This window comes from Gossypium hirsutum, chromosome A01 (assembly GCF_007990345.1).
Source record: "Gossypium hirsutum isolate 1008001.06 chromosome A01, Gossypium_hirsutum_v2.1, whole genome shotgun sequence".
Lineage (NCBI taxonomy): Eukaryota > Viridiplantae > Streptophyta > Magnoliopsida > Malvales > Malvaceae > Gossypium > Gossypium hirsutum.
Genome location: NC_053424.1, coordinates 114,810,207 through 114,833,271, shown reverse-complemented (window position 1 = coordinate 114,833,271; position 23,065 = coordinate 114,810,207). Strand labels below are relative to the sequence as shown.

At 32.5% G+C, this 23,065-nt stretch overlaps 2 protein-coding genes and 1 long non-coding RNA gene across 6 annotated transcripts; 1 reads left to right on the top strand and 2 right to left on the bottom strand.

The window, feature by feature from the left end:
• Positions 1-1,805: 1,805 nt before the first annotated feature.
• On the bottom strand, positions 1,806-13,733 carry LOC107920981 (protein SEMI-ROLLED LEAF 2). Of its 3 annotated transcripts, none has more exons than XM_016850825.2 (22): positions 13,368-13,733; positions 12,730-13,038; positions 12,249-12,323; positions 11,576-11,691; positions 10,379-10,493; positions 10,117-10,245; positions 8,150-8,197; positions 7,124-7,314; positions 6,280-6,476; positions 5,830-6,122; positions 5,614-5,763; positions 5,112-5,519; positions 4,875-5,024; positions 4,669-4,744; positions 3,933-4,060; positions 3,565-3,765; positions 3,312-3,452; positions 3,138-3,239; positions 2,873-3,055; positions 2,182-2,534; positions 2,038-2,076; positions 1,806-1,952 (listed from the first exon to the last, which is right to left on the bottom strand). In XM_016850825.2, exons 2-20 carry the CDS (start codon positions 12,874-12,876, stop codon positions 2,373-2,375), a joined length of 3,012 nt encoding a protein of 1,003 aa, XP_016706314.1. In that variant the 5' UTR covers positions 12,877-13,038; positions 13,368-13,733; the 3' UTR covers positions 1,806-1,952; positions 2,038-2,076; positions 2,182-2,372. The 3 variants fall into 3 exon arrangements, with proteins under 3 accessions (XP_016706314.1, XP_016706315.1, XP_016706316.1); XM_016850826.2 differs by having other exon boundaries at positions 11,576-11,686; positions 13,368-13,692; XM_016850827.2 differs by lacking the exon at positions 5,112-5,519 and having other exon boundaries at positions 13,368-13,693.
• A 2,239-nt stretch (positions 13,734-15,972) lies between these two features.
• Positions 15,973-18,285, bottom strand: LOC107921856 (zinc finger AN1 and C2H2 domain-containing stress-associated protein 16). Its single transcript, XM_016851691.2, has 2 exons — positions 18,094-18,285; positions 15,973-16,752 (listed from the first exon to the last, which is right to left on the bottom strand). The coding sequence occupies exons 1-2, from the start codon at positions 18,190-18,192 to the stop codon at positions 16,090-16,092; spliced, it is 762 nt and encodes a 253-aa protein (XP_016707180.1). The 5' UTR covers positions 18,193-18,285; the 3' UTR covers positions 15,973-16,089.
• Positions 18,286-18,685: 400 nt separating this feature from the next.
• On the top strand, positions 18,686-20,720 carry LOC121229608 (uncharacterized). Of its 2 annotated transcripts, XR_005927394.1 has the most exons (3): positions 18,686-18,878; positions 19,021-20,442; positions 20,514-20,720. It is a non-coding gene; the product is annotated as an uncharacterized lncRNA (long non-coding RNA). The 2 variants fall into 2 exon arrangements; XR_005927393.1 differs by having other exon boundaries at positions 19,021-20,720.
• Positions 20,721-23,065: the final 2,345 nt, after the last annotated feature.

The following is a 23,065-nucleotide window of genomic DNA, read 5'->3' as shown; positions in this document are numbered from 1 at the left end:
TAAAGGTTAAAATCTGTTAAAAGTCCCTGTACGTTTCGAGAATTTGAAATTTACTCCCTTCATTTTTCATATTTCAAAATTTAGGTCCAACTTTTACCATCTTTAAAATATTTTTTGTTAAGGTTAATTATATAACTATTTTTTTAATTATATGGACACTAAGTGGTTTTTATTATTATTTCAAAATGTAATGCCAACAAATGTAACAAAAAAGAATTTAACTGTGTTAATAGTTAGACCTGAATTTAAAATTTTGAAAAGTAGAGAGACTAAATTTTTTAAAATAAAAGTAAATTTACTAAATTCTAAATTCTTGAAAAGTATAGGGACTTATGGTATATTTTAACTGTTTCTAAATAATTTAATAAAATTTAATTGGCTAATATATTATAGGTAAAAACACTTCTCTAGTCTCTCTCAATTTTGATATTGAGCAAATTAGTCCATCTCAAAAAGTCAAACCGATTTAATCCTGTCAATTTCAAAAGTGTGCCATTAAGTATAATTAATCACAAGGTTAATATTTTTCATCAATTGTACATATTTTTGTTGGTATAATAACAAATTTAGCTCTCTAAGTTCACACAATATGCCAATTTGTCTTGATTTAATAAATTTATATTGCAACATTTATGTATTTTTATCAATTTGGTCTTGATTTTTAACATATTTAGCTTGTAACATTTACACATTTTGTCAACATTTACAGAAAATATATAAACATTGAGACCTAAATTTGTTATTAAACCAACTAAAATTATGTTCAATTGATGGAAAATATTAATGTCGTGATTAATTGTTCTTAGTTGTTCATTTTTAATATTGACAGGGATTAAATTACTCAAATTTTTTAAAGGGACTAATTTACTCAATATTGAAATTAAAAGGGACCAGAGGTTTTTTACCTCTATTATATTATATTATATTATATTATATTATATAAGTAATTTGATAAATTTCACCAACACATAATTTTCTTTGTACTAAAACAATATATATATTTGCAAATTTTATACATCAATAAAGATGAGAAAACAAAAATCTACAACATATCTACATAAACAAGTAAAAGTAAATTAAGAATATTGGAGATATCTATGCATAATATACATGAAAAAAATAATTAAAAATAAAATAAAATAAATTACTACTTTTTAAAAAATTTCACATATTTGAAATAACTAACTTCAAAAAAAATTTAATTAAACTAACTTCAAAAAATAATTAAGTAAAGAACTACTATTATTTATCTAATTTCACATCAATAAAAAATATTTAGCCATTTTTAATTATTTTAAAATAATTATTTTCAATATTATTATTTTATATATTATTTACTGATAAATTTGCTCTCAAATGTACTTAAAACCATATTCTTGTAATTGTAGTAATAACAACCGCAACAATTAAATTAAGACTCAATTAACTCAATATTATTATTTTAAAAATAAAATATATATGAAATATTTTTTTTTCAGTGACAATTTTAGTGTGAATAAAATATTATACACCATAGCAAAGGCATCACAACACGGGGCAATGCATCTATGCGGATATTATTATTATTATTATTATTATTATTATTATTTACTATGTGGATGAAAAGTTTATATGATAAATTTTTTAAAAAAATGATATAACAACCAAATATAGCTTTGGTTGAAATAGTGAAGTTAAAATGTCAAAGCAATTTTTTTAGATTTTATATGTAAAAAGAAATTATCTTTGATATTATTTTGTTAAAAAATATGAAGCTTTTAGTAACTTTACATTTGAGTTGAAACTCAGTTAATGGGTGACAATAATTCAGTCAAAATATGAAATATATATATACAGTATATATATAAACAACCTCGTAGTTAGGAAAAAGAAAAAAGTGATAAAGGAGGAAAGGAATAATGAAAAATCATATTGAAGTGACTTCAACCACTGGGCCAACTAGTCAGTCAAACCTGTTGTTAGAAACCAAGAAACTGATGAGACACTTATACATTCATGCCCAGATATTATATGACTGCAAATAAGTAGATTACTTACAATATGAAGAGAGGGGAAGTCTTACTATCTCCTGGAAAACTTCATAAAATAATCAAAGCAAATGGGAAAACAATAAATTAATGAATGAATGGATGGATTAAATGCTCAAAAAAGGTAATAAACACAACTAAACGCTAGCCTTACTTTGTATACCAAGAAGCAAGTATGGTAGTTTTGTTGCAGCTGAAACATCTTTGAGCCCTAAAAACGACAGTTCAGCGGCATTTTCAACCTTGTGATGGATACTTTCTTCCTTCTACGGGAACAATTGCCGGATGTTCCTTTTTGCTTTTTTTTTTTTTGGGGGGGGAATTTAATTCCGTGATTTTACAGGATCAACAACCAGCAGCTTTTAGGATGTTATCATATGGAGTTGAGGACGGAAAACTGAAGGGCTGGAGATGGTTCTGGTACTCAGTTGCACACAGCATTGGAAGAGTGCCAACAGGCTGTTGCAATGAGTTGGTACCACTTGTTTGCTCAAAGACAGGGCCAGGCTGCGTTTTTGAGTTAGGGAGTGGATGTTAGATCACGGGAATCTCATTAGTTAAAAGACATGGGATAACACCCCTTAACACTCTCACATGTAGCCCGACCTACCCATGGACACCCTCACTAGGAGTCGTCAAGCTCGCATAGTATTATAGACAGGATGAACAATACAATAGAACCAAAGTTCTGAGACCATAATAAGCATCCTATCTAAAACCAATTTATAGTAGGTGGTGTGGCTCAGTTTTAATATAAGCCCATGGGAAGTCCAATATTTAAACATGCATGAATTTGATTAAATCAAGGGCCGTTGAATCCCAACTAACATGGACTTAGAGGCTACCTGTTCTGCATGAAAAGGATTTTGAAAATAGCTGTCTTGTCTCAGGTGGACACTCATCAAATCAGACATCTTCTGCTGTTTCCCGGTTAGGAGTGTCTCACAATGATGGGCCATATCCTTGTAAGACATGTCAGGTCCTGTTGAGACAGATATTCTTCCGAACTGATCTGAAGTCTCCCATACCTGTGGTAGTAGAGCAAATAATCATGTAAAATGTGTCGCTTGTACTTTGAGACATGTAAAAAGACTGGCATAGCTGACATACTGAATCAAGGAGTTGATTAACATCCAAGGGTTTTGGAGTTTCCTGGGAAAACCCTGAACCATCCTTGGTTTGACATTCAAATGGTTCTGCAAAAGCATCATCCTGCAGAGCAAAAGAAATCACATGTCCAAGCATTGAAAGATAAAATTTGGAAGGTAGAGTGAAGAGATTTACCTCCTTGGTAGATTTACTCTCTTCCGCACCAGCTTGATATTCTTTATGCAGTTGATCGATAGTCAAGTGGGAACCTAGAGGACACACATCATCTGGCAAGAATTTACTTAACAGCTGTGCTCGTGTATTGGACAATTCAGGCTGCATATACATATATATGCACCAGATATTAGTGTAAGGCAATTACAACAGAATTTACTAGCTCTTCAAATTATATATTGGAGTCAAAGATTCTTGGAATAGAAAAGCTTACTTCTGACGAAATTCCCAAGCTTTTCAAGATCTCAGAAGCAAGGCTTTCATTATCTTGCTCTGGGGTAATCTGAATTTGTGAGAGTGTCTTTGCAGCCAAATCGTCATCTTCTTTAGATCCATAAACATTTGTTGGTCGGTCAGACCCAGTGTCAACTACCTTCAACTTGCAATCTTCCACCAAGTGCAAGAATGGATCAACCTATTAATCATAGAACAATGGTATGAAAAGATCTATCTGGATTTGAGATATTTAAATTGCCTTGGAAAGCACCAAAATATAATTAAAAAAAGAGATGAAAGAAAGGTAGAAGAAAAGAAAATATGGAGACTACATCACATTACAGATAAGTGGTAAGTGTTCCTTACCACTCTTTCTCTAAGAGCAACCTTCGTAGAATAGACAATAGGAAGAATATTGGATGCTTTTGATGAAAATAGGATCATTGATGTTGCCAAGGTGAAAAGTGATCTACGACATGATGGTGGAAGTGGCCCTGCAGCATTAGTGGAAATTTAGATTAAAGAGACGAAACCCCAATAACATATATCAAATTAGTTGTTTCATCAGAATCCAACCATAATGAACCAATACATCTTCCTAACCATTCTCACTGTAGTATGTGCAGCATTCATGAAAAGAATTTATAAGAGATGGGGCAAAACATAAGTTTGGACCATTTACTAATCTGACTCAAAAACTTGAATCTTTCAAAATACTGACTAGTGTTTGTATATGTGGCAAGCTGGCAGTTTGATTAAGATGCTTCACTTAAAGGTAAGATTTGAAAGAACAGATCTGTGCTATATTTCCTACTGGTTTTATGTCCTCAAGAGAGCTTCTTGCATTTCCAATCCATCAGAATTATTGGTTCCTTTTTTCTTCTGCAGGAGAGAAACCTTGGTGTCATCCATGTAGGTGCTAAACATTTGTGACTACTACTATAATTACACGTTACATGAATTCATTTTCATGCAAGACATGTTCTATCCTCTAGTTTTATTTTTTGTTTGCTGGGATTGTCATGAAAGAGTAAGACAAGGAGAAGTAGACACTGGTAAAATCCATGTGAGGGTAAGGACAGCTTCAACTTTGAACACTCACCTCCTTCATTAAGAGAGATACATCGCAATGAAAAGGCTAGCTGGAAACTACGAACAAGAGCCTCATTGCTAGAATTCTGCATTACATAAAAATGAAAATACAGAAATTAGACCTCCAGGAAAGAATAAATATCAGTTACATGCAAGACATAATCAGTAACTCATGTAAAACAAATTCCTTTAAGGTAGCATCAGTTGAGAAATTACCTTGGCTCGAGAGAAGAGCAACACTAGGCTGTATGTATGAGCAATTGCTTCATAGTTTCGTGGTGTATTTTGAGGAGAGACAGACTGTGCCCAAATTGATGAAAGCAAGAGACTGATCTGGGTGCTACTAAGCCGTAGAGAATGGGCCTCCTGAAGTTTAACAAATACAAAATGTTTCAAAAAAACACATACAGATAAACCAAATTTCAAAGGGTTAATCATTTGACAAATACTCACAGATTGTGTATTTGAATTGCTCAGAGAATTTTTATCTGTTTGCAAAGGTACATACAGATTTCTTGAACTAGATGCTCGACTATAAGATGAATTCAATCTATTCAGAATCATATTATTACTTCCCTCATTAACAATACTTTGTTTTTCTATATAACCATTCCCCCTTGAGAAAGATTTCTCCTTCCTTAGCTTCTCAAAAAGGGCAGCTGATGAAGAAAAGACAGAGACAGTTCTTGAAAGTGTTCTTGGAATGGCTTTGTTTGTTAATGGAGGAACAGAGGATTGTTGAGGGCAAACTGAAGTTGGGACAAGCACAACAGAAAAGATACGGTGAGCACCAATTCGTGTTTCATGGTCAGGGTGGACCATAGCTGGGAGTAATTGATGGAACAATGACTCAGGAAAAGCCTATAGGTGCAAAGAAACACCAAATAAAAAAACTGCAGACAACACTATGAAATGTTCATGAAGAAAAAAAGATCATTAAAATTATGATTGTTACCTTGTTTAGATAAGATGGATTTGGAATTGAAGCAATAACTTGAGCAGTTCGATAGACAACAGAGACTGTAGCTCTAGCTATAACTGTAATATTTGAGATGTTCTCCAACATCACAGCCATAGCATCAAGAATTGGACCTGCATCTCCAACCTGTTCACAGTAGCTAGCTAAATTTGAAATGTCCAACAAGAATAAAACACAAGAGAGTAATCCCACCTTTTGCGATAACTGTACAAGGCAGTTATCTACAGCTTCTTTAAAGTTCTTGTTCCAATTTATAGTTTCAACTCCCAGAGTTGCATCGTCAAGTGAGCAATGTATGCTCTTTCGTAAATGCCTCATAACATCACTAACTGCACCAAGTATTGCTACAGAAGGCTCAACTTTTGAATATCGAGCAAGGGAGGATGTAACCTCTAGAATCTGAAGTTGCACGTCAGGTTGTTTGAGAACACTTTTATGGTCAAGATGCTTAACTAATAATGACAGCAAAAAATGTGTATTCTGTCCTGCAAACAGAGAAAAAATAAATAGTATCAATTTCTCAAACTCGTTACAAGTCAAAAAATTTAGTAATAAAAAAAAATATATATATATATAATTTGATAGAAAGAAAACTGAAACAGAAAAAAGTCAGACATATTGACTGTTGAAAATGCATGCTACCAGAGCTCTCCATTAAAAGCTGCATATCCTTTAAGACTGGAAAGGCAAGACCAGTTTGAAGAGTCCATAAGTTTTCACTATCCAAGTAACGGAACAAAGACTCAAGAACACGTCTTGCTGTTGTAGCTTCCTTGGCTAGGTTTGCCATGTTATGTAAGCAAACTCTGGACCAGAAGCTGGGATTTTGGGCGTCTTCCCTGTGAGAATAAAAAGAAATAAACCCATTCAAAGGTAATTATTTAAAGGTAAACTACACTGTTAGTCACTAAACTACGGTAAATTTTCGTTTTGGTCACTTAACTAAAAAAGTTACAATTTGGTCATTGAACTATTCAAAAGATTTCATTTAAATCACTAGGCTGTTAAAATCGATTCTATATGGATTTCTCTATTCACACTGCCTATACCAATCGAAGGCTCTCTTTCCCCTTCTTTTCTACTATTTAGTTTTTACATAAAACAACTTTGAAAGTCACAATCTACAAACCAAACTCCAAACAGCTTTTTTCTTCAATCTCTAACATTGACCATCAGACCGACTTGGATATATGGTATGTTCTTTTACTCTCAATGGGTATTGATCCACCGTATCAATCGTTGAATTGTCACTTAAAGCTCGCTGGCGGAACTTTAAAAAAAAAAAGACTCAACAGCCTAGTGACTTAAATAAAAACTTTTGAATAGTTCAATGACTTAAATGAAAATTTTCGAATAGTTTAATAATTGTAACTGTTTTTAGTTAAGTGACCAAAATGAAAACTTATTTATAGTTTAGTGACTAATGGTATAGTTTACCCTTATTTAAAATAAATAGGTAGAATGTATAAATGTGTCATGGGATTACACTGAGACATTTTGTTCTCCATTGTCATTCACAATTGTGTCCCAAGAAGGAAATGTTATGGGGACATCTGGTGATGGAGAGTCATGACCCTCATCCTTTACCACTTCTTTTTCCAACTGACTTTTGCCACCATTATGGTTCTCCAAATTTTTCCTTGGGTCTTCATAATTTTCCAAGACTACTGAAACAATCTGTTTTTTGATAATTGAAAATGGCTTTAATGCAAAAATGAGATTAAACAACATTCACAAAGTTCATAGAAAATGTTGGTTATATATATGCATCACCAATGCAAATATTTTTCAATGGAACAAACATGGAAATAACCAGAAGATAAGTTTGAATTACCGTTATGGATGCCTTGAAAGACAAGAAGTCAAAAGTGCCAAAGATGGAAATAAGATTAACATTATTTTAGTAATATTCCTAATTAGAATAACTTATTTAGGAAGTATTTTCTTGCACTTAAAAGTCCCTAATTTTAATTTCATTAATTATAGTTTCTTATTCTACAAGTTAATTAGTTGAAAAGAATAAAACCCTATGTAACCTCTATTTAAGGGGACCATTCTTAGTAATAAAACAAGACAGAAATTATTCTAATTTATAGAGGTTTATGACTTTCTCTTTCTAATGAGTCTAAGGTTAGGAGCTCCCTTCGATGAGTTTCACAATATTATTCATTATAGGTTATTCTCGTGGTAGAAATTGCAACAAGGGGAAGGCTCCCTCAATCAAAGTGAACTTTCCCGTAGTTTATCCGGTGACTCAATTCATAACTCGTGACCTTAACAATTACACATAACAATTTGTATATAAGAAACAAATAATCATACTTAATCATACTTTTTATCTTGATGCTTTGCCCAGATCAGAAAGTCATGAATTACCTCATTTGAGGATTTACAAATGAAACCTATTACTATAACAGAAAACATGCAAATATAAGCAATGAATAAAATTAATGAAATGAATAACGTAGAAATAAACTTGCAAAGACATGTAAATGGGTCTGAATCTGCTTACATTATCGAATTCCACCGAAATGTGAGAGTGTATGCCCATAAACCAAATCTAGACAAGAAAATAGATAATTGAACATGCATTAGAATATTTATATATACAATAGAACATTGAGAAAACATAAGCTGTAAGGAGGAAAGAAATAATTGGTGAAATGGAAAATATTATTGCCATTTACAACCATTTCCAGTTTACGTTTCTAAAAGTCAGACACAGAGTTGCCATAATGCTATTGTCTGAACATCCAAGATTAAAATAAATAAAGATTGCATTTTGAATAGCCAAATATAGCAACCTTAGAATTCTTCCTTTCTTTCTTGGAAGGAAAGGTGGGGGAAAAATAAGATTTGTTATGTCATATGGTTTTGGACTAAAAAGAATCATGTCAAGAACACATCAGATGAAGATTAGATGCAGGAATCATAAGACTGACTTCTAATATTCTATGATGTTAATACTACCATTTAACGTAAGAGTAAGAACCCAATATTGCCCCAATATCTGTTATCCTTCTATTAGTGGATCAAAGTCTAAGTGTTATCCTTCCCCCATCTTCATTTGGAATCGTCATAATGTGCCAAAAGAAATCTACTGCCTAAGACTGCAAGGGAACAAAACTGTGTCTGTGCTGGTTAAAGCCTAGCTTTATTTGTGCTTGTTTAACCATTTTATCTAAATACATAGATTTCTTTTGGCTCATTATGATTTGCTCACAAGGGTGCCTAGCTCTGTAATATGTGAGATTCTATCACTCTGATTATGGATTTAAATGAGATATCAGGCTCTGGATTCAAAATGAATTGGAAAAAGGATTTAAAAAGAGCTTGAACTAGTAATGAGGCTGGATCCATAAGTAAGCTTGAGCACACAATCCATTTAAATGAGCTTGACCAAATGCAATTGTCAATGTCAAAGGCCCAATACTACCATACTACGTTTCAGTTCCCATGCCACATATCATCACCATCTATACTCCAGCCAAGGCGACGCTTAGACCAACAGGAAGGTATCCAATCTTATCTGGGTTTGAATTTATTTTCCTTTTTCCCTGCTTTTCTAAGCACTACAACTGAGAGAGAGGAGGGAACAACATAAACTCAAACTTTGAGACCATTTTAAGGCAGGGGCGAAGCCAGAATTTTTTAGAGGGGCCGACATTAAATTGTAATTTTTATGATGGTAAAAATGCAATTTTTAAAGGATTAAATCAAAATTTTATTATTTTTAGGGGGGCCAAAGTGCAATTTTACCTTTACCTGCCAGCCCCACCCTAGATTTGCCCCTGTTTTAAGTTTAGGACCAGCTAAAGGGCTGAGGCAAAATAAGGTAGGTTAAATAAATAAACAATATTCATTGTGGTGTCTACAATTGACCACTATTAGGAGTTCCAAAAAATTAATGTGAAAGAGTGTTATAAAAACAAATCTTTAATGAACTTTAACTTTCCATCATTGTAGGAAGTTAGGTTCATGAAACAACCCATGTTCACAGGATATTCTCCAATCTTATTTGGGTTTGAATTTATTTTCCTCTTTTCCTAGATTCCTAAGCACTACCATTGAGAGGGGGGAGTTCCAAAAGTAATTGGAAAAATAGACTAACACTAAATCTTGATTAGTGGAAAAAGTAATCTACTTCCATTAGTCTAATAAGTTAACCTTACTGAAAAACCCAACTCACAGAGTCCTGCATCATAAACTTCAAAAAAAGGGGAAATGCCATACTTCAGCATTACTCCACCAAAGTTCGTTCATGGTAATACATGGCATAACTTTCTGGTTTAGTTTCTTCTGCCTTCATTATACATGCAGAAGATTAGTTCCTTCAGGTTTAGTTTTCCAGAACTTTATAATTGTTAGTATCAGTTATATGATTTAAGGTTTCATTTTATCATCTATTTTCCAGAAACCCAGCTAAAAGTTGACATAATCATGAATTTCAAAAAGAAAAGTAGCCATGTGAATGTATACCATTGAAGAAAGTGCTTGCAACCCAGCTGCACGTAGATTTTTTTCCCTTTCACTTTCTCCAGTTTCTTGAGCTAATTGACATAGTTTTGGAATAAAGCCTTCTAACTTAAACATGCAAGTGCCATCATTCTGCAAAATTTGGCAAGATAAAATGAGTTTGAAGCCTGTTTCCATAAACATACTAACTTTTGAAAATAAATGCCCTGCAAACTAGAAGTCCATTCAACGTAAGAAGCATACAAGTAATGCCAAAAGCACCAACCTGATTATTTAAAAAGTAAAAAAGAGTCTGACATCCTATAATTCTCATTTCATCATGCCGTGTTTGATCCAGCAGTGTCTGTATAATGCTCAGTAAGCTACTAGAAAATAATGACCTAAAAAAGTAATGATAACCAGAAATAAAGTGAGTTCAGGGAAAAACTACAAGTATAAGCAAATTAAAATTATTTTAGTCATTAGCTTGATATATTACCCTTGAAACTACAATCTAGATATTTCTGTCTATTGGTAAAAGGATGAACATGATTGATATGGAAATTGTGTATAAAGTGCTTGGATTAGTTGAATGCCTTTATTGATTGCAGTACCTATAGGTATTTGGGATTTTAAAATTCATCATTTTATATCTTTCAAATGTATAGGCATATTAAGGCTTAACCAATTTGTGCATAGTGTGTGCATTTCGTTATCACATTTTATAAATTAACCCCATATCCACTCTTTCAAATTCATCTTTCCAAGCATATCATTTGGGGAGTGCCAAAGACAACATTGATCAAGAGACATGATCACTTACATTTTACCAATGTAAATAATACAACACTTAAAATTAGCAAATTCCAGAGAAGAGGTCATAAAGGTGTAACAAGTTTCAATCAATAAGAGCATCTTCTCTATAGACTATACCATAGAAAAATGTCTTGCATTATCTGGAACTTGCAACTAGCTAAAATATCTAGTCAACTCAAGCAACATGTTAATTGTAAATTATAATGATCCATTATCCATCCCCAAAGTCGTTGCCCATTAAGTTCATCAAAGGGTATTTTATTACAGAGAAAAGCAGTATGGAAGTTTTCATATCTTTGGTCCTTTACGCAGAGGTTAAGAGTTTAATCATCCACCTAGTTTTTTTAGAACTTAATTAAATTGTACAAGGCATTTTTATTATTGGATAGGTGCATTTCCCTTGTTGAAGTAGACTTGTTCTCTCACCTAAGCAAAGACTAGAAGAAGAGTTATCAGATAACAAATTGGAGCATAAAATTTCCTTGTTTTCTTTTTAATGGTGGTTGAAGAAAGATAGGATACCAAAATCACTTAGAAAGGGAAAGAAATGACAAGATATACGTATGTATATAAAATGCAAAACATCTCATGATGCAATAGTCTTCACATGACCAAAACAGTAAGATAGAAACCCATAAATTTTGCAAAAAAATAAAAAGGAACTCACATTTGCTCCTTACAAGAGACCAACAATTTCCTGTAAATACACATAACGGTTTTCACTGATTGAAACTTCTCATTCCTCAACTCCTTGTAACACCTTTGCTCAAGGGAAGTACTGATCTGATCATAAAATTTGCAGGAATCAGTTATAGTAAGGACTAACATAATTGACTTGCTATAAACTTTGCATATTGCAGGAAATAGTTCTTCATTTTGATAAGTTGAGATAAGCATGCCCAGAACAAATGTTACAGCAAAAATGGCTAAATAATGCCTTTCTTAAACCAATAAATAATTTACTTTTCAAAACACTTCGATAGATATTTTATCACACAACATGACAGGAAAAACACTTAGATCCAATGACAATGAGGATAGTTCAGGTTCTTAAACCAAATAAAAACCTGAAAGTTATTTATCAAAAACTTCTAACTTGTTACACAGAGTTCTACAAAAACTCATTGTACTTTATCTGAACTTTATGTTCATAGTGAGTACTTCTAAAATTTCATTTTAAGAAAAAAAAAAAAGCGCAAAGTGTAGGCATTTGTCATAACCAGATCTTAACAAGCATTATAACTTTAATAATCTCTTATGTTAACAACAAATGCATGCACACTTCAAATATCATCAATTACATCAAAAGCATTATCCCGAGGCTTGCAAATATATTGTACCTTTGGGATGCGTAAAGGATTTTTTGAAGCATATTCACACAGCTTTCCTATCTTGCGCTCATTTGGTCCTTCCTCCTATCAGAAGAAACATAGCTCAAGTTATATGATTAGTAAGGCTGAAGAAGAAAATGTTTACAACAAAAGACAAATAAATGCTAATACTACAAATATCATCCACAATAAAGTTAGAGAATGATTAACATGATTAAATTACAGTTTTATGACTAAGTTTTGCTTAGCTAAACCCTATATAACGATTGACTTATATTAGTTTTAACTCATCTTTCAGTGGCCACCTGCGTGGTTGCGTTACAAAGTAGCACATAAACAAATGTATTTAAATCTAGGAAAAGCACTATCAAGCCTTACACATGATACATGAGCTAACTTAACTAACCCTTGAGTTCATCTTCAAAAATATGACAAAGCATTATATTATTACTAGGATTAAAAAATGTGTGAATTTACAGAAAACACAAACCTGATTACGCGGAAATATTTCGGCAATCATCTTCTTATACCTCTTGACAGGCTGTCTAGACCTTGTACGCAGTCCAGGGCAAAGGAAACATAGGCTACCACAAGCAGGCAAGACTTGCCTCGAAATGGCGCCAGAGATGAAACTCATTCTTTTATAATATGATTTTAAATTATAAAGAACAGCAAGGAAAACTTCAGTATCCCTGTGCTTTCTTTCCCTTCTAAATCATAAAAGCGTAGGGCTTGAATGTCCAGAAGGGAAAGAAAAGCTTCACAACAAATAGGATACCCGCAAAATCCAATCACCAACCTATGAACAAAAATCCTGGTGTCACAACTTTTAACCTATAAATCAAAACCAAGCTAAATACTATGAATTATAACTCCTGCATTTTGGTTTATCAACTTGATCAAACTATGACTAACTGCTATCAAAACTTAGGCTAAAATATCAATAAAATGCAATGTTGAATCCAAATTCAAGAAGAACTCAACAAAATTGGATTGAGTAATTAAAATAAATAAATAAAGGAATCTGGAAAATGAAATATTTGATCAAAACCCAAACCAATGGGAAATGGCTGATAAAAAGTGGGGTTTTGATTAAACAAATTATTAAAAAAAAAACTCTAAAGATACCTGGAATCAATGTCAGAAATAGCAGAGCTGAGGCTGGAAATCTAAAGCGTGCAAAACAATCACCGCGTTTCCAGCATTGCCCAAACCGCGAAATCAAGTTAACCTGTTTTTCTAAAAATATATGCTAAAATACAATTAAAATCCTACCGCTATATGAGTTCAACACCTACAGCCTGCCTATACTTTCAACACTTTCAACGGTATTATTATTTGGAATCTTTTTTTTTCTCTTTTATAATTTCCATCTCCCAATCTATCTTTTTCTCCTTATAAATAATTAATAAAAAATTTAAATATTAAAGACAATATTAGTAGGAGGAACAACATAACCCCAACCCCAAATATAAATCTTAAAAGGAAGCATGTGTAATATCAAAAAATAATAATAATAGCAGTTATTTATATCTATTTTATTTCGAGATAAATTGTCGCAATATAATATAATAAGAAATTATCATTACTATTATTTATGTATAAAAAAAGAGCACAAGTTGTGATATATTATTAAAGTTGTTGAATTTGGATTAGATTGATTGGTTAGATTAGAAATCAATGGGTATATTAATTCGGAGTAAGGAAAAGAATAAGTATTTGAATTGAGTTTTGTATTTTTAAAATTTTATAACTTTTAATAATTTATTTAATTGAATTAAATTGACGATCAAACTGATCGGATCGAGAATCGATAGCTTAACCAATATTAAAATTTTCATGTAGTTCTATTATTAAAAATTAACGTGGCAAGCCGTATGTAGCTATCTGGTTTTTCCATCAACTACATTAATTTTAAACCTTTGAAATTGATAAAATGTTTAACAAAAATGACTAATTTGCTCTTTAATATAACCTACAATGATTAATTTGTCCATTTTTAAGTAAAGAGGACAAGTACAATCTGATTTTTAGTACAAGAACATTCATGATAATTTTACCAAAATCCAACTCAAAAGAAGTCAAATGCATATAGGAGATCATCATAATGAGAGATGCAGAATTCTAAACTTTGAGATTCGATTTGACTCAAAATGAACAGAAATTGATTTGGAAAAATTCACACTAGATTCAAATCTGTAACAAAGTAAAAATATATATAAGAATATAAAATTTGTAACACTCAATACCCGGTTCGGTTACTAGACCTGAGCTACGAGATGTTACCACAAAAAATAGAGATCATCACATGCAATTTCGACTTAAAAATCAATTTATCATTTCATAACTTATACAAAACATGATTAACAAACTAATTCGGGTCCCAATTGAGCTTTTGGAAGCTTTAAAACAAGTTCGAGATTAAATGAGGACCAAATTAAAACTTTTGCAACAAAACAGGGCAAACAAGAAAGCTTTAAAGTTTTTTTTTTCATAATTAATTATCAAATCATTAAAATTTCTGGACCAAAACTCAATTCATCTATATATTAACTCAGTAAATGTTCAATAGAAATATTTATGAGCTCGATTTACAGAAACGAGATCATGATACCTAATTTTTAAAAAGCATTAATTTTGAGTATGCAGAACTTGTACTATAATTAACTATTCTATTAGCAAAACTTACCAGATCGGGATTTACTATAATACTATATTTAACTCGTAAATATTAAATAATAATATTTACGGATTCACATGTCAGATTATAGTTCTGGAACCATTGTTTTCAACAACACTAAAAACCAGGCTGTTACAAAAATGGTTAACAATTAAATAAAATAAAAATTAAAAGAATGAATGAATAAAAATAAATTTAAGAGAGGAGGTTGTGGTAATTAGCTATTTGTATAGTTTTCCTTAATATTTATCTTTTTTATATACCATTTTTCCTTTTTTTTTAATATATAATTTAAGTTTAGAAATCCTAAAGATGATATTGTGAAAGAATAACTATGAATCTCAAATATAAATCGTAAAATAGATATGAAAGATATCAAAAGAAGAATATTTTTATATCCATTTATGGTCTATGAACATGATCATTCAAAGCTTATGATTGTTCTTTTCATCAATGTTATCTCAACAACGTGTATCTCTAGTCTTATTATGAATATCAAACAAATTTTTGAATAATGTATACAATCTTTCAACCATCACCATTATATTCTTTCAGGAATTGGAATGTAAAGCTTAAATTATGAAGGTATAATGATAAATTTAGCCTTCAATGTTTATATTCTTTGTCAATTTGACCATTATTATTTTTAGTTAAATTTGACCCCTTAACTTAAAAAAAAAAGTCAAATTACTTTTTTTTAATGGAAATGTTAAGTAAAAAAAATTATTAGCTTGGCAACTCGTATAACGCTCCGTGTTAACATCATACTAACATAAAACCATTTGTCTTATATGTGATGTCAACAAATAATTCAAAAATTATAAAATTTAAAATTAAAAATAAAAAAATATTTATAAATAATTCATAAAATTAAAAAAAACAATAATAGCATAGAGTACGCGTGGATTGTCATGCAAGCTAACGTGTTTAAAATTTTAACATTTTAGTTAATATTTTCATTAAAAGAATATTATTTTAACTCTTTTTCGAAATATTATTGAATAATTTTAACTATTTTTAAAAGATTAAAAACTAAAATTAACATTATGCTAATTATGTCATGAACACTTCTATTTAACTTCAAGTTTAAATTCTCACAAGAAACCAACAAATGGAATATTGAAAAATCATTAAAAAAAATGGATCCACCATTTGAAGCCAAACATCCTTTTATGCTTTGGAAGTGCCGCCATGATCCTTCTCAACATGCTCAACAAGGGAGACCGGATCACGAAACCCTCTACCACACTTGGGGCAAACATCAATAGACATCTTAAGAACTCGAGACTGGTTGTTCCTCTCATGCACCTTCTTCACATGCTCCACCAATGCGGTAACCGATGAAAATTTCACCCTACATTGTGGGCATTCCTCCATTTGCCCAGCACTGCCACTGCTGCTACGTCGCAGCCCCGCCCCATCCCTCGCCACTTGCCTGTTTTCCCGAAAACTAGAAGCTACATTAAGCAAACTTGTAGCCCAAAAAGACGAGGATGTTGTTGCAGGTTTCTTAGGTCCGGGACAATCATGGTCGAGCCCAAACCGGTGTTTTAAACAATGGTCTACACTACAGTCCTTACACTTGATTGTGTTGGAAAATGTCAAGACTTCTTTGCAACGACTAACTGGGCATTTCATTTTTTTAATAACTTTATCATAATTTGATGGATCACATTCAGTATTCACATGTGTTTCCCAAGAGATGTTTGGATCTTCATTAGGAATTAAGCGAACTCCTTTGGCACATAGCGGGCAAATCACGACGGTAACGTCGTTGTTGCCAGCTTTCGAACACTGATGTTTAATGTAGCTTCGATGTTCCAAGCAATATGACTGTTGCAAAATCATAGGTTGTAAAGAACGAATTCCACCGTGAGAAGTCAATAAAATAGTTCCATAATTCCATCAACGCACAAACATTTAGGTTAAATTAGGACCGGGTCCTAACAAAATTTTAAGCCTGATAAAAAAATGGGCTTAAATTTTTGTCCAAGTTTAACTCAGATTATATATGCTAAACTTGGGCCTAGATTGACTCGGCCCGTATTAAAGACTATAGTATCGATACAATAGGGAATGTATCAATACTTGCTACGACGTATCGATACGTTTGGGAGGATATTGATATCAGGCAAATTTTCTTTAATTATCAAAACATAAAACTTTAAAACGGTATCGATACCAATTAAAGTATCGATACTTTTGTGAAATGTACCAATACATTGTTAAGGTATTCGGGTGGAGCCCAAGTAAAAAAAGGCTTACCAAAGACTTGACCCGTTTAGAAAATTGACCTTATTTTTTGTCCAAGCCTATATTTTAGGTATATATTTTTGTCCAAATCCTCCTAATTTTCGGGCAAGCCGGACCCATGGATGACTCTAGGTTAAATTTTGTTATCTTTGTATTTTACGAAAGTTATAGATTTAGTCAATATACTCCGATTTAATCAATTTTAGTCTCATTACTATTCAAATTGCTTAATTTTAATCCCCATACTTTTAGAATTTTAAATTTATTGTCCGAACAATTAACTCAGTTTAATTAAATTCAATTACTAGCATTGTATTATGCATGCAATTTTAGATTTATCCCATATTTTTCAATTGGATCATTTTCAAAATTTAAAATTTCAATCTTAACACAAATGATTGTAATTAATCAATGAATTAGATTTTTAGTGAGTAATATGTGGAAATAACAAATTAACATGACATTATACATATAATAATATGTTTTGATGAAATTTTAATTTTTATACTTTTTGAATTTTAAAATTTTAGTCCGAACCTATATAGTAATAGTTCAATCCGTTTGGTTAAATTCAATTACTAGCATTGTACTATACATACAATTATAGATTTATTCAATATTATCTAATTGGATAATTCTAAATTTTTGTTTTTTTTCAAAATTTAAATTTTTAGTCAGTAATGTGTAAAAATAATAAGCTGGCATTACATCAAATACATGATAATATGTTTGTCGGATCAAATTTTAGAAATAACATAAATTCTAAAATTTTAAATTCTAAAAAATAGATTATAAATCCACAACATTCATGAATTTAACCTAACATTCAAAAGCAATATACGTATTCAACATAGGTTTAAATTTTGTTTAAGAAATAAACATTATTAAATACAATAAATGTGAGGGGAAACGAATATTTACCAGATCGCAGCGATCGCAAGTGAAAGGCAAGAAATCAATTTGTTTGCAATGTTGAACGCTGCAATGCCTTCCAAGATCAGGGAATTCTGGAGTCCCCATTGTTGTAATTTTCCGATTCCTCTCCGGAACCAAGCAGCTAAATCCGAATTTTGGATGAGGAGAATTTACGTTTCTTTTTGGCGAGGATTCGGTCGGAAACGGAATTGGCTTTCGAATTTCGCAGATTCAGGGAGAATCCACGGAACCGAAAGTTGAAATGCCCACAAAGAATTAAGATGTCGTTGAAATTTCCTCTTTTCTCCATTTTTTTTTCTTTTTAAGAAATTTGGAACATTAAGTGGATCAAATATTGGGGCAGTGTTTACCGACTTTCCGAATTTTTAGGATTTATATTTCCCGCCTCTTTCGGTAAATTACATCCATGTCATTTTTATTTATTTATTTTAATTTAATCACAGATAATTGTTGTTTTTGGATTTCGCTTGAGATTGTTAAAGAGGTGGCGGTGGAGGAGGAAGAGGAGGAGGAGGCTGCTGCTTTATTGAAGGGATAATAACATGCTTCATTTCGGGTGAAGAAGCCAAAAGCCTTGTTTTAGGAGATGTTGTTTTGGAACGAGGACGACCAAACTTAGTATTTGTATTCATTTCAGTTTAGGCCGGAGTCACCAAACTGCCACTAATCAACGTGAAGTCGGAGTATAATAGCTTTCTTCATTGCTAATTGTTGAGCCCTGTGGGGTAAACCAGTCCCCTGACTCTCTTCACCTGAAGAAGATGATGAAGGTGACCTCTCTGTAATTTTTATATTAATATATCTAGATAAGCTTGTAACACAATCAAAGCTCTCATCAATGGCTTCCGCCATTTTCATTTAAACTTCGTTTCAATCCAAATCTTTGAATACCCATTTCGTTCCTTCCTTCAGACTCCCCGTTTCCCTCTTTCAAACCCCGGACCGCTGCCTTCCCCAAATGTGTCCATATCCGACCCGGTTTGATCGAGCCGGACGGCGAGAAACTCGTCAACCTCCACGTGACGCAGCTGGAGCGAGAGTTGAAGAAGAGGGAAGCGACTTCGTTGTCCAAGGTGAAGCTTACTCCGATCGACATGCAATGTGTTCACGCTTTGAGTAAAGGTTGGGCTAGCCCGTTAACCGGGTTCACGAGGGAAACTGAGTTCCTCCAAACTCTTCATCTTAACTCGCTCCGGCTCGGCGATGGTTCCTTCGTCAACATGTCGGTCCCGATTGCATTAGCTATCCACGATTCGCAAAAGGCGAGTATCGGTGAGTCCGACATAGTCGCTCTGCTTGACTCGGATGATAAACTCATTGCCATCCTAACCAGTAAGTTATAAAAAATATTGTTTTGAAATAATTATAAAAAAAAGTAACTAAATTTTATTCAAAATTACAAAATGTGCCACGTTTGTTTTCATTCAATGGATGAAGAGAATATTTTAATGAAGTGATTAGTTCGAATAATTATCTTAATTAAAATGATTAAATTGAAATTGAGAAGAAAATTAAAATAATCAAAATAGAATAAACCCTATTTTAAAATTAGTTTTGAGTGTTATTTACCTTAATTTCTAATATAATTAGGAATATTTTCTTAAGGTTGATTTTTAATATTTAAAAATAAAATTAATTTTTATTGGTTTATATTTTCAAAAAAATAATTTTTTATTAAAGACTGGGATGAATTTAGTTTTTAACGGATTTTAAACTTATTTAAGCATGTGGTTACAAACCACAGTGTCGGGGTTCAAATCCCTCCTCGTTCACAATAGATCTAAAAGGGAAGGACCTTTCCCTCTAGGGATAGGAAAATCACGACCAAGATAGCAGACCCAAAGCTATAGAACTTGAGTGTGGGTCTTTTTTCGAAATAGAATGACATTTTATTTATTATTTATCGTATATTTATTTTTCTATTTTATATATAAGATTATTGGTCAAAACAAAACAAAATAAGCATATTTTTTTGTTTTACAACCCGTAACTCTTTCCTAGCTAGACTTGAGCAGAATAGCAGAGCTGTAAGGTAAAAAGAATTTTGAAAAGAATTGAATATCAATTATTGAAATAGAAAATAGCTTTTTATAACCGTACATCACAACTGAAAAAAGAAAGCGAAGGAGTCCATGACTCAACAACTTTGAATAAATCAAACAAATAAATATTCGTAAAGAAATGAGATTTATTATCCAAACAACCTAAAACAAATTATCAAATCCTATCAATTCCTCACTTAAACTAAAAATGCTCTAAGCATTTAGTTTATGTTAGCCTCTGCACAGGTACACAAGAATCTTCTCAGCTTACAAAACTGATCCAACTTAAGAGGTTTGTTCATCATATCTGCTAGCTGATCTTGTCAGACAATGCACCAATTTAATGCTGTCAGTCTTTGTCAGGTCTCGAAAGAAATGAAAATGCAAATCAATATGTTTGCTGTGACCATGCATTACTGGATTTTTGGAGAGCTGGATTGCCGAGCTATTATTACAAAAAATAAAGATCAATTTCTCATGATTCTTATCCAATTTCGCCAACACCCTTTGTAACCATATCGCTTGACATGCACATGATGTTGCAGCAATAAATTCAACTTTTGTGGTGGATAAACTAACTACTGGTTGCTTTTTAAAAGACCATGAAATTGCTCCTGAGCTTAATAAAAACATATAACCAGATGTACTCTTTCTATCTTCTATATATCCAGCATTGTCGCTATCAATGTAAGCAACAAGTTCATCTTCTCATCCCTTCTTATAGAAGATTCCAAACTTAGTGGTACCCTTCAAGTATCTCAAAGCTCGTTTCACCACCTACAAATGTAGCTCAGTAGGATTTTCCATGTATCTACTAGCAAGACTCACCACAAACATCATGTCCGGCCGTGTTGTAGTAAGTCTTATCCATTTTGACTCCATCTTTATCCTTTGAAAGCTTGAATCTAGGGACTAATGGAACCTGAACAAGATTAATCTTATCCATTCCGAAACGTTTCAACACCTCTGATGCATACTTATTTCGATTAATAAAAATGCCATCAGATTTTTGCAGCACTTCAATACCAAGAAAATACCCCATCCTCCCAAGATCTGTCATGTCAAATTTATTCTTCATAGAATTTTTGAACTCAATTATCATCTGCTCATCATTACCAGAAATAACAAGATCATCAACATACAAACTAACAATTACCATTTTCATGTCTCGCCTTTTTATGAACAAAGTATGTTCATAATCGCATTTTTCAAATCCTTCTTTCATGAAGTAAGCATCTATTCGACTATACCAAGCACGTGGCACTTGCTTAAGTCCATAAAGTGCTTTTTTTAGTTTATACACCTTCCCCTCATTTCCCATCTGAACACAACCACTTGGTTGCTCCACAAAAACATTTTCAGTTAATTCACCATGCAAAAACACTAGTTTCATATCTAGTTGGTAGATAGTCCAACCACTTTGAGCTGCAAATGCTACAACCAGTTGAATTATTTCTGTATTACCCCTTACCCGTATCCAACGTTGGGATAGGGTTCGAGGCGTTACCGGACTTAAACATTCACAACATGCAAAATCGGGCCACAAAATTATCACCAAAAATTAAAACATCTCGAACACATGTATATCGTCCCTTATATAGGTCTTCAAAACCTATAATATACATTGAGGTGGTTCGAGACTGAACCAAGAACTTTGAAAATCTTTGGGCAACTTAACTAAATTTTCTTGCTTCGGAGAGTCACACACTCGCGTGGATTGGGCCGTGTGGTCACACATGTCCGTGTGGATTGGGACACACCCGTGTCCTGTGCCCATGGAGCTCTCTGTCCATTTGGTCATGAACAAGTTAGGGTCACACGGCCAAGGCACACGCCCGTGTGCTGACACACGCCTGTGTATCTATCCGTGTGGACAATTTCAAGGCTATTTTTCAAGCCAATTGTCACCCTTAATTACCTATATATACTTATACATTTCATAGCAATTGACATAGCATATTTGAGTAATTATATATATCCACAATCAAGACACAAGCATGGCATTCTCATAACAACACATAACATATTACCAACCATGCATGGCAAACAAGCATATGCGCATCACCAATATCAGACATAACATGATTAGCTAGATTTATAAGTTAGAATCATTAGCTCACTAAAAACCAATATATTTGGCCAAATTATAATAACACATGTTATAAAACTAGGTCCCTATACATGCCACTCACTTGATAATTCTAGCATATTTGTTTATACTCTCAAGGTGTTGGCTTGATAGTGTGATGCTGCCTCCGACGATCTCCAACCCTGAGCTAACCTGACAACACTAAAAGAAATGGAAAGGAGGGGGTAAGTTTTACACTTAGTAAGCTTCACATGAAAATAATAAGCAATTTACTAACATGCTTTCCATATTAAAACTATCCCAATTGTACATTTACACATGTTCTGGTTAAGCTGTTTTCTTGAGTCACAGTCACTAAATCATTTATATCTAGAGTTACGGAACTTCAAATTAAGATCCGTAAATTTTCCCAAAAACTAGACTCATATATATTTCCACCATAAAATTTACAGAATTTTTGGTCCAGCCAATAAGTACAGTTTATTATTTAAAGTATCCCCTATTTTTCTGTTTGACAGCTTCGACCTTTCTTAACTAAAATTTAATTCTCTTATAGTACGACACTTAGATAATGTTCTTGTCTCTTTCTCCTAAAATTAGACTCACTAAGTATTTCATTCATCTGAATTTTAACTCATAATTATTTTTTTACAATTTCTAGTGATTTTCCAAAGTTGAGATAGGGAAGTCTAGAATCACTCCGACTCTGTCTCACAAGAATTCAAATATCTCATGATACTTTTGCTTTCACCGTTTCCTTTATGTGAAACTAGGCTCATTAATCTTTAATTTCATATTCTATTAAGCTTCTAACTAAACTTCCACT

What these genes read in the sequence shown, in the direction of transcription:
- LOC107920981 (XM_016850825.2), bottom strand. Translation starts at nt 12,876, where the DNA reads ATGAGTTTCATCTCTGGCGCCATTTCGAGGCAAGTCTTGCCTGCTTGT. An exon ending in TGCAAGCACTTTCTTCAATG is followed by an intron (nt 8,198 to 10,116) that starts GTATACATTCAC and finishes TTTCTTGTCTAG; the next exon opens with ATTTGGTTTATGGGCATACA. An exon ending in GCTTGGGAATTTCGTCAGAA is followed by an intron (nt 3,453 to 3,564) that starts GTAAGCTTTTCT and finishes ATGTATATGCAG; the next exon opens with CCTGAATTGTCCAATACACG.
- LOC107921856 (XM_016851691.2), bottom strand. Translation starts at nt 18,192, where the DNA reads ATGGGGACTCCAGAATTCCCTGATCTTGGAAGGCATTGCAGCGTTCAA. An exon ending in CTTGCGATCGCTGCGATCTG is followed by an intron (nt 16,753 to 18,093) that starts GTAAATATTCGT and finishes ATTTTGCAACAG; the next exon opens with TCATATTGCTTGGAACATCG.